The sequence below is a fragment of the Fragaria vesca genome, linkage group LG3 (assembly GCF_000184155.1).
Source record: "Fragaria vesca subsp. vesca linkage group LG3, FraVesHawaii_1.0, whole genome shotgun sequence".
Taxonomy (NCBI): domain Eukaryota; kingdom Viridiplantae; phylum Streptophyta; class Magnoliopsida; order Rosales; family Rosaceae; genus Fragaria; species Fragaria vesca.
This window is the reverse complement of record NC_020493.1, coordinates 19,328,767-19,340,785: the sequence shown is the minus strand read 5'-3', so window position 1 is coordinate 19,340,785 and position 12,019 is coordinate 19,328,767. Positions and strand designations below refer to the sequence as shown.

The 12,019-nt window shown below is 37.3% G+C and overlaps 1 protein-coding gene across 1 annotated transcript; it reads right to left on the bottom strand.

Moving 5' to 3' along the window:
- Positions 1 to 979: 979 nt before the first annotated feature.
- LOC101300515 (phosphatidylinositol transfer protein 1-like) lies at positions 980 to 6,364 on the bottom strand. Its single transcript, XM_004294624.1, has 10 exons — positions 6,150 to 6,364; positions 5,511 to 5,541; positions 5,268 to 5,416; positions 4,392 to 4,483; positions 3,776 to 3,783; positions 3,604 to 3,675; positions 3,276 to 3,443; positions 2,955 to 3,050; positions 2,002 to 2,121; positions 980 to 1,473 (listed from the first exon to the last, which is right to left on the bottom strand). The coding sequence occupies exons 1-10, from the start codon at positions 6,167 to 6,169 to the stop codon at positions 1,348 to 1,350; spliced, it is 882 nt and encodes a 293-aa protein (XP_004294672.1). The 5' UTR covers positions 6,170 to 6,364; the 3' UTR covers positions 980 to 1,347.
- Positions 6,365 to 12,019: the final 5,655 nt, after the last annotated feature.

The following is a 12,019-nucleotide window of genomic DNA, read 5'->3' as shown; positions in this document are numbered from 1 at the left end:
GTAGTGGGAGTGGAGAATCTCTGTTTGGTACAAATAGTGGTTCTGGTTCTGTTCTTGGAGAAAAAAGAAATAGGGATTCTGTGCAAGATGATGAGAATGGTGATGGAAGCAGAGTAACCAAGAAGAAGAGGTCAGTTTGGGAGGCTCTTGACCGATTTATGAGGCTGGGTGGGTCTGATACTAAGTATGATGCAAAGAGTAGTCTTGGTTCTGTAGCGAGTAGTAGGAGGAGTAATGTTGGAATAGGTGGATTTGGTGGAAACTATGGTGTAATGAGCAATGTGAGTGGAGAAGTGAGAAATATTTTGGGTGCATCTGGGTCTGTTTCCAAGAATATAGGTGGAGTTGGGTCTGGTGAAAACGTCTGTTTCCAAGAAGCCAAAGGTCTTCCTGCAACAGTTGAGGGTGTCACAGCAGAATCGTCTAAAGAAGCATTGCCTCAAGACACTGAAGAAGAATTGCCTGAAGACAGTGATGAAGAATGGCCTGAAGACACTGGATTAGATTTGCCTATCCCCCCTCGGGACCCAGACTACGTTCCACCTCAAGGAGGGCCTGCGGTGTATCTGTCGCGAACGTGGTATTTGTGCGAAAATGCAAATTGTGACAGGATGTTTACAACTTCTCAGGGTCGTGGCAACCATATGAGAAAGAAAGTGTGACAAATCTTGATTAAAGCTGAAGGAGGAGAGGCCAAAGAATCTGGTGAAGATGAGGAGAATTGAGCTGCTTAATGTGGTTGTTCCGTAGGTGCAAGATTTAAGGGAAGCTGAATCAACAGCTCCTATTTGTTTTCACTTTACAGATTCTTATATTTTGTTTTTCTCATAGAACAGAGCAGGTTCAGTGGTTCACTGATATGTTGATAAAGGTAAAGAAACTGAGAGTGCTGGTGCATCAGTACTCAGTAATGTACATTCCCAAATCAGCTGCAGAATAAAGAATCCTAATATTCCTAACTATGTTTTCTGTGTACATCTCTGATAACTGCGGCATATTTTTCCTTTAGTACTGAGAAGAACTATGAATGTGGTACATTAAGTCTGGAAATGCAACTGAAAGATAAAGGACTATACAGTAAACACAAGTAGAAAAATTTCTGGACATTTCTTTGATAATGCTTTCTGGTCATTTACATGTTAGCTACAAGTACACTCCAGGTCAAGTTTATGCTGCCTAATGAGCCTCTTTCACCCCTAGCATGTCAACAACAAATATATCTGATATGCATGGTGGATGGCAGTCTAATATAAATAGCTGTTCTCCACCGGTGTATGGAAGCAATTTGGCCTGACACAAGTGTAGATAACTTGCTCTCATTTGAATGAAATACCCGCTGAGGAGGATTTAAGTTGATAGTTGAGTCGAGAGTTGAGACCTCTGGCCACGATAAATGTCTTCACTTTCAGGTGTTATTCTTTGGCCAAAATCGTCCAAGCTCTTCACCAAAGTTGACATCCCATGTTTCTGCACCTTCAGCATGAAATAGCAGTCATTATTAATTGATGTACTATTAATTTGCGAGGAAGTTGACAGACTACATTTTCAAGTTTAAGAAATAATAGTCAACCCAAAATGAGCAAATAAAAACGCATCTAAACAAATTGGTAGTTTGTATCTAATTAAATAAACACGATCGGATAGAGGAACTAATTTAATGCAAAGGACTGACGTTGTCCGCAATGTGAAAATTGTAGTAGTAAAATTGATAATTACAAGGCTGACATTATTCACAATGTAACCAGATTGTAATCATAGTAAATTCCAGGGTATAAGAGAATTACTCTCTGGCTTTAAAATGCAAGATTCTATCACCAACACAGATAAGTCACAAACTAACCAAATACAGTCTCTTGCAATTTCTAGCTATTCAATTATATTTGATTAAACTCCCTTTTTATGTATTTCTTCTTTAGATAGCTAATGCAGTATACAATATAAGTCGGTCATGTCAAGTTCAGAACCAAGAACAAGGAGTTATCAAGTTTAAAAAAGTCATACCTCAGCTAACAAGTCGCTTTCTTGATCAAGTTCACGTAGCTGTTGCATAGTCATTCCAAACCATTCATCTATCCAAGCAAAACAATTTCGATGGCTTTCAAGGAAAAGGGCCCTTTCACCCTGTATAGGAAGTATAACAGGAAGTAAGCTCCACAAAGATTTAATGACATAAATATTTTGAAGAAAAGCAATGCATTATAATAAAAATTAAAATTAAAAATAAAAAGTGGATTTAAAGCATAGAAAATTCCTAACAAATAGTATTCATTTCCTTTACAATATTACCTTTCATTCCACTTAAAACCATTTTAGCTACAAGCTATCCCATGTGATATCTATGTAAAATTGTTCCCCCTTTTATTCCAGGCATGTGACGCAAGACAGATGGACACCAAGGCAAACTAGTAACTTTGTTTCAATCAGAGAGGAACTGTTGCATATAGAAATGTGAAGTATGCAATACTCTGTCATATGATAGGCTTTTATAAGCTCTATATGAAACATAACATTTTACGACTTTCAAGCTGTCAGATTTATATGAAAAGAATATTAAATCAAGGTTCACTTTCTAATTTCTAGTATTACTGCAGGATAAATTGCAATTCTAAGCGACATAAAGACAAATTTAAATAAATTGAAGTTTGACATGCAAGGCAAGCATATCAGAGCACTAACTCTACTAATCGGCTTGCATTTAAATCCCTGGCAAGTGATCCTGCCTCGTGCATGGAAAGAACTATAAATACAATAGAACAATCAATATAGATTGAGTGTACCACATTTGCACAAGCTATTATGTGTATGTTGTAAACTTCGATTCTGCAGCTCTTAGATTGTGAATTATTCATTGGCTTGCAAATAAAATTGTTAACATTCAAGTTAAACAAAATGGTGAATGATGTTGCATAATGGCATTTTCCTAGCTACTGAAAGCACTAAGACCAGAGACATACCAATAGCAAAGCTTGTTCAAGTTTATAGCCAAATCCCCAATATGGTGCATCTATGGTGACCAACTTGTAGGCTGTCATAACTGGACTTGACATATCCTGAAATTTAGGTAACAATTAACAGGTTAGAAGCTAGAATTTCCCAATAATAAAAGAATCAAAATGCAGAGGGTGCAAAGAACTTTTTTGCAATTTTATACATGGAAATTGCAATATTAAAGTTTAATCTCTTGCAAAGAAACTTGTTTTCTTTCTTTTTTTCCCAGCCATATATTCAAGACATAAATTCAGCATAAACAATTGACTGATAGGGGAGATTCAAACCTGCCATCCCTCTAAAAGTGGACCACGGCCAGTCTTCTCTGATTTAAAAATGGAAAAGTCTGTATTGTTACTACCAACCACATAACTCCAGTAATCCCTTGCAGCTGAAGCTATATCAACGATTTCCACATCCCTGGCTGCTAGCTTTTCTTTGCTTAGACCATGTACCTGGTTTTAGATGGAAATGCATTAAATAACTAAATTATTGCTTCTAATACAGTTCTAAATTTTTATTTCTTCTAACAAATGACAGAAAGAGTGAAAAAGAAGTTTACTTTTGAGTAGTCTGAGTAAATCAGAGGGAACATAACATTTTTAACAAACTCACATTTTCGGACTGGCCATTGTCAGCCATATGAACAGTTTCAATGGTCAACTGAAATTTGGTGAAGTATGGGCACTGTACACATACAAAAACACTAATGCTGCTTCAGCAATCTTCAAATATGAAGAATATACATGAAATACTTATTATTTCAAAAACAGTCAAGAAATATTACCTTGATTACTGTACGATTGGGCAGCATTGCAGAGCAACCACAAGAGTCAAAAACCTTGTTAGATAAACTTTTTTAGTGTTTTTTGAAAAGAAAAATAAAATAAAATATATATATATATATACAAGGATTTCTTACAATGCTGATCAGGTAATGACCTCCTTACCTTAGCTAAGGTACAGATTTCTTTATTTGACCTACTTTTCGATCATATTTTCTCATCTTAACCGTTCAGTATCTAGGTATATATGAGTAGATCATCTGTACAAATTTTCAGCCAAAATGATAATCGTTAAGGCATTTAAAACTGTGATTTAGAGTTAAAAGAACGTACGGTTCAGGATGAACAGATGAACAGATTCGGTTCGTTCATTGATTTAATACATTTTCAATACCTTAACGATAACCAAATTAGCTGAAAATTTGCAGAGATGATCTAATCATGTATATCTAAATACTGAACGGCTATGATGAGAAAATATGATTGGAAAGTAGGTCAAATTAAAGAAATTTTTACCTTAACTAAGGTAAGGAGGTCCTTATTTGAAAAGGACTGTGTGTGTGTGTGTGTGTATATATATATATCCACAGACAATACCAAGATAAAAGCATGGCAAACCTGTTTTGCATCTTGGGTATGCGTTCCAGGCTTCCTCTTGCATGATGAGTGCATCTGCTGGTGCAAAGGTGGTAAGCCAAGTAGGAGCTTTGCTGGAATAAAAGGATGTATGATTACGATAATGTACCCTTAAGATTTACAACAATTGATAGTATAAAGTGTATTATGTTGTGTTTTGGCTCGTTGATATGATTTGGAAGTTAGGATTCAGTAAACAAATCCAAGTCCAGAAAGGAAAGAGGTTTTTTTCTATAAGTTCTAGAAAAGTAATCTTTCAAGATCTGTTAGGATTTTGTCTACTAGGTTTAGGAGTCCTAAAACCTTATTGTATCAGCAGCCCCTATTCACTAGAAATAGGAGCTGCAGGGGGTTTTCTAAGGTTAAGATAGAGAGCACAGAAAACCGAGAGCAAAAGGTGATAGAGAGATCTAGCAGGGAGTTGGGGATTAGCATAGGGATTTCAATAAGTACTTGTAATCAGGTTGTTATTCTCCATAGTGCTAGTGATCTCTCAAGAGAGATCACATAAGTGGACGTAGGCCAGGGTTTTGGCTGAACCACTATAAAATTGTGTGTAATGTGTTTCTATCTTCAAGTTCATCTATCTACTTTGCTTAAGTCGTAAAGTACCAGTAAAGACCAGAAAAGATCCTAGGGCGCTAACCACAATATATTAATCAATGATCCACTCAAGTAAACAAAAAGATCAAGCAGTTTTTTCAATGTGTAGAGCAATATTTAGTTCACTACAGTAAGGGTTTCTAGTTTTCTATAAGTGTATAGTTCATTAGCAACTTTAGTTAAAATGTTTCACATACACCTATCACCTGACAGTTCAGCAGCAACTTAAACCACATTGTTCTGTTTTGGCATTACCTTTGCAGACGGTATACTTTAGACGTGTATTGACCCTTTCCAAGTACATCATCTTCAAAGGATTTATTCTCTAAAACTTCGACCCCTTCCGTACTATTCGTGTTCTGTTGCTGCATCTTTGTGACCATATATGCCTGAGCAACTTGATACTGCAATCCACAGTTTTTGATAAGTGAAGTTCAACATTGCAATCAAGCTAAGGATTCTACCAAATTCAAATCATTAATTCAGAGATGAATTTACCTCTTCCAGAGACATGGGCATCACAATACGACTTTACACGCAAGTCCCCAATTGAAGGGTCAGGAGTTAAGGAATATACATCCAAAAAAGAAAACTAATTTCATTTACAACAGGACTTGCCCAAACAAACTCACTATATATAGACTTGCTCAAATACGGTAGGTATGTAGTTGCACATATGAACATGATTAACTATATCAAACACGAGTAATTCACAAGAGGAAATATCATGTATATTCCACATTTCAAATAAAGCCACCCTATACAAACTTGAAAGCAGTAATTAAAGTTTCCGCCGTTAGTTTCTTTCAAAATGTAGAAGAAAGTAGAAAACTTTAACATCTAAATCCTTCAATGTTTGATCATACCTATCATTAACAAAAAGGCCAGTAACAGCAAAAGTGAGACAGCATTAGAAGATCAACAAAATAAAGTAAAACACAATCAACATCCATCAAACTCCAAATTGGTCGATTCATCTGAACCCAATTTATGCCTCCACACTAAAGCATCAAAAATCAAAACTTGAACCACTTCAATTTCCACACTAAACCAAAAAAAAAAAAAAAAACCCAAATTCAAACCCAGAATCCAAAAACCATGATCAAATTGAAAAACAGCAAACCCAAAAAAGGATACAATTCCTTCATCAGAACCATTTCCACCCCAAAGTCTCAACCTTTATCTTCAAATGTGGCACAGAACACGAGAACAGACCGAACCCAGATAGCAAAAAACGAGGTCGACGAAGATCAGGTAACGTTGTAAGATGGGTTTGTCTCTGGCTTTGACAAAATCTGAATGAAGCATGGGGTTGGCCTAGTAATAAAGGGAAGGGCACGTCACAATGATCACGAAGAGTCACCCGGTCCTTTTCTCACTGCTTCGTTTCCATTGACTTTCTGCGTTTCTAGACCAACCGGCGTACAACGCGTCTTTGAAGAACCCGTTGCCACCGATACGGTGTCGTTTTTGTTTTCTACTTTCCCAGGTCGGCTGCGTTAAAACTTAAAAGCTTCGACCTTTGAGATTGACCCAGAAGAAAATTCCTTTTTTTATTATTTGATTTATTTATAGAAGAAACAAAATAGGTACGGCAGGAAGAACAAGGTATTGCTTTGTTGTATCTGTTTAGACCACATAATCCGGCTGTCACATGCGATTAAGTGAATTTTCCATTTGTGAATGTTGTGCTTCTCCAGCCAAGTAGGGGGGTCCTAATTATTATGTACCAACTCGTTTATATTCCTTAATGATGCGTATGGGAGTTGTATGATTCTCTTACTATAATCATCATTGCGGTTTAAAGGAATTTTTGGAGTATGATTTGGGTTTGCATTGCCCAAATTAAAGTTTCTAAGTGACAACATTTATGTGTTGTACTCTCTATAAAGTTTTGATTATGATTCTTTATTGCAAATTGAAACTGATTTGTTCATCATGTGGATATTTGATATAAGGTACGTTTAAACCGATTTATCAATAATACCTCTAATTTGTCTTTCGCTTGACAATTGACATATTAACTAGTAGTCTTATGTTACTCATGATGAATAGATTTGTTACTAAACAAGACGACACTAGACGATGAGATTACACGATATAATTGAGAGATATACAATAGCTATTTTGTAACAAAAGGCAGGAGAAATTAAAGTTTGGCTCTAGAGAGATTTGGTGTTGCTTTTTGTAGATATTTTTTTAATACACATTTCGTAGTCTTAGTAAGAGGGACTTCTCATAAGTTAATTAGGAAGCCAAATAATTAATTAGGAATCTTAAAGACGTCATTTCTCTCACTAGAGCCCGAACTAGGGTTTTGAAAGAGCGAGTACAGAGAAGCGACTAAGTACTTCATTGTCTCTTGTTGAGGTCCTCGTCAGCTTCGGTTGATGGCGGTGAGCGGGTTGAAGGATCTTCTACGATGATGCTAGCTTGGGCAACTGAGATTGGTGTGGGATAGGTATTGTACTAGATTAGTTTTACTATATAGCGAAGGTGCAGACTTGATCGACTAGGCTTGGTTATGGGATCGACTCCATACCGATTATAGTTCAGATCGAGGTCAGAGCTATTTTGTTTCGACCACATATCACTCTGACGATATGTAACTGATTTGCGGTCAAGTTGTTGCACTGATGGTTGATGCTATGGCATGGGGTGGTGGTGGTGTGGTGGATAGGGACCACCTGACGTGCGAGCGATAGAGGTTTCTAGGTGGATAGGACTAAAGGACTCGGATCCTCTCCTCATGTTTGTGTGCTCATATTTCCTCATAAAGCATTCTTAGCCGTTGGATCTAAATCAATGGCCAAGATGTCTTTATTTGAGGGTGATTGATTTTTCTTCATCTCCTTTTGTATTTTTTTCCAAAATCTCGTCGAAAACCTTTCGCATCTATACTCATACCTGAGCTCATCTCTCTCATCTGGTTCAACTCTCTCATCTATCCTCGTCTCTCTTCCTCACATATACACCAAAATCTCTCTTTTTTCCTTTTCTTAAAAATATACCTCGTACCCCCAATCGTGCCTAGAGAGGGATGGGCTTTGACTTTCCGGTGTCAGAGAAGCATAGTTAAGAACGGGACACTTCCATCTCAGACGAATCGGAGCAAGACTACCACTCTACCAGAATTCGCCGTTGAACACAAAATCCTATCTCAAAGCCATATTTCGGTGTTCTAGGGACCGGTTTTGAGCTCTACGAGGAGTCCTCCGATGAGGAATTGCAAAGAAAGGAGTAGCAATGGAGATGTGAACTTGAATTCGATGCGCCGTGGGAGTAATTGAATCTGGCAATTCCAGGAGACTAAATAGAACTTCACTCTTATCTACAAAAGTTTATCAGTGAACCATTTCAGGAGACTTTTTGAATATAGCTGTTTAATGAGAGTTTATGCAATGAAGATTATAATCAAACATAATGCTAATTACGAATTCATTTTATGTAATTTCAAGAAGCTTGAGAATGCTGGATTGATAATGTATAAATGAGAGAGAGAGAGAGAGAGAGAGAGAGAGGATATTAACATACTCATCTGTTTCATCTAGTATCTCTTCCTGGCATAAGCGAAAACTTGGATCAATACAGGCAACAAACATAGATACAAAGATCATATGAAAACAATACTCGCGGCCACTTCAGCAGAATCTTCAAAAGCATCTTCAGTGACTTATTCCAGTGACAATCTAATCTAACAAGTAACGAACCAAGCATTACCTGAAGAGGTTCTTCAATGAATTACTCCAACAACCACTTGACTGGGTGCATGGGAATACTGGAATTTTTGTTTCTTTTCTTGTTACTTCTTTGGTGAGAGAAAGATGGATGTCCAAAATCAGTAGTTCATAAACCATAGTTTGTTAACAGAATAAATGGAATTACCAGAACAAGTCCAATTATATTTCTGGGATTCTCAGCATAAACTGGAATTCCACGGGTTATCTCGGATGAGATTTTGGGAAGAAAGAGAGAGGAGATGAAGAAAAATCATTCACCCTCAAATAAAGACATCTTGGCCATTGATTTAGATCCAACGGCTAAGAATGCTTTATGAGAAAATATGAGCACACAAACATGAGGAGAGGATCCGAGTCCAGGACTAAAGGGTTTCAAGTGTGCTAGTTCGGGCTTGGGTTTGGGCATTCGGGTCTACGCTTAAATATGGGTTAGTGATAAGTCTATGCATTGTTGTCTGAACTTTTTAAGTTCCATATGATGTTTCTAGGTTATCTTGTGCCACAATTGAGTGATTAGCAAGTGAGGCTTAACAATAATCTCTATCGTAGGGGACGAAGTTCTTGCAAATTGCTATATAAGTTCGCTTAAATATGAGCTCATGTCATCTAATAATATTTGTTAAAGGGGATTGTGTTTTTGGGTGTTATAAAGTAATCAAAACCCGGCCCAAAGACTTGATGCGTGAAGACATGAAGAGACCTCGTTATAGGGTTTAGGCCAACAAACACTATTTACAAGCCAAGCGAGTACCAGGATTGAGCCCAACAAGCACTGTTTACTCTGATTCGGTTCCTGAGACAATGATCAAAGCTGGATATAAGGAATTCATCTCATAAAAGCCACAACACAGGTTTTTGTAGTATTCTGTTCTTTGGACTTTGGAACAGGTTTAGGGTGTGTACTCTGTAGCCAGTGTCTGGGCTTGTACAAAACTATGCCGATTGTGCTCCCAGTTTGCAATTGCTTAAGCTTATATGCAAATATTGGTTAGCTATCTGCATTTTGTAGGATGTTTTAGCCGTTGAGTTGTGTAACACAGCGTTAGTCCAACGTTGGTAGAATTAGCTAGAGTTCCTCTCTACCTTGTTGCTGTATGCTCTTGAACACAGTGTACTGTCATCACTGCAATTTGGAACTTGATCAAGCCCACGATGTCGGAACGTACGTAATTAATCACAATAGAGCAAGGTCTGGTCAAGTGTCGAAAGCTGAAGTTAAATCGGGCACAGTAGTAAGCTAGCTAATTACAAAGATAATTTTCTCAAATTTTTGGTTTTCTTTTTTGTCTTTGACAACTTGTTTGAGAATTACAATCTAACAGCTAGCTAGGTGCCTTTTATATATAAGCGTTGAAATAAAGTAATTGAAACAAGACCTTTGTAGGAAGTGATGATGGCGTTTGAAACATCATTTGGCATCAGAATAGCTTGCAGATAAGTTTGAAGAATAACTTGCTAGCTAGGAGCAAGAAGAAAACGAGGCTGATTGAATAGACTGATTGAATGTTATCTGCAAGCTGTTCTATATATATCAGCCCACCATGCAGTAGACATATATATATCAGAGCTTCAAATTCTTAAGCTATCATATCAATGTCTCATCTGATCATTTTGATTTAACTTATGCACTGTATTCAACTATTCATCACATATATGGCATTCAGATCGACGTGCTGACCTGAAAATAGTTGATCGTTTCGCCATATTTTATAAAACTTGCTTATGCTCCAAGTACTGCAGATCACTTAGGGTTTTGGCTTAGTAGATGTGTTTATTGTCCTCAACCCTGATGTCAATTCAATCTGTGTTCTTAAAGTGAAAAAAAAAAGGCAACTAAACAAGTTGTTATCGACTTATCGTTCATGTCTGTTCGTATAAACTGGTTTCTCATCTAAACAGGAAATTAATCCTATTACTATGAGTCCAAGTGAAATTATTTATATTGGACTTCCTGGACTTGATTTCTTCGAATTCATCTTTAACGACCTAATTCCCCTACGTGACGGCAACTGATCGAGTAGTCTACTAGTATAGAATGTTCATTATTAGTTATATTTGCACTTAGCAATACATTGAATTCTCTCTCTTTTTCGATATCGATCCATTTCTGGTCTTATTCATGACCGTACCCTTCTTTCTCGGGGCTCATGATCGCTCAGACACTTCAGAATATTCTTCAGAATATAACAATTCCTTCTCCTCGAACTTCTAAGACCAGCAATGTCTGCCGGTCACAACGTTGGAGACAAGCTTAATGGACTGGTGTTATATATAACAGTGACATGGCGTCGGCGTTGTTGTTGTTCTACTCCTACTGTTAACCATGGACGTCGTGTCGGAAGTTTCCAACAGAGCTTGGCCGCTTGGCTACAGCTTCCATGTGTTTTCGATTAATAATAGATTTTGAAGGCGTCAGATCGATATCCTGGACTTTTGAACTTGTCTGGAGTCTTGACCTTTTTTTGGTGCAGGACTATATATATAGCTACGTAGCTAGCTTGCTCTCCTGGGTCGTTTTAAGTACGTCTCTGGTTTCCCATTAGCTAGCCACCATTTTCGAGTATATATTTTCAACACCATATGATGGTTTCGTTTCTGATCTGTTATTATGGATGCATTATCTGTACTTGATTAGTGGATGAGCCATCGATAAGTGGGAGATTAAGATTCAACCAGCTGTGTAATCAGTAACTTATCGTGTCCGGCGCTAATTAGGGTTGCAGCTGAAAGAGACCGGAGGAAGAATATTTAGGGGTTGTTCTTGAAGGTCAATTAGTCTTCAGCGGTCTCATGAGTGGAAGCCTAGCTGGGTGTAACCAAGACTAATTTTACTGATCCATATGCTTAAACCGTGTGGGGTTTTCAGTTGTTTGCACCAAACAGTACTTCTGATATGATCATGGAGTCATGGAATATTGAACTTACCAGCAGCCTAACTAAACACCTGGAAAGCTCTAGATTAATTTTTATTGACAACTCGCTCTCTTCAGAGAAATATTATCTTAGCCCAAAGATTAATGGAAAATTTAGTTAGACCATTGATTCTGAGTTTAAAACAGTAACTTTATTGTTGATTTCTTAAGCCACGCTGTTAGAAAATTAACCAAGTTCGTTGCTAATTAGAGCTATATATCTATATATGTAATCTCTAACTTCACGATTGTCAAGTCTTTTGTTAGTTTTGAACTTATAGTCTTTAAGAGAGAGAGAGAGAGAGAGAGAGAGAGAGAGAGAGAGAGAGAGAGAGAGAGAGAGAGAGTAGTACGT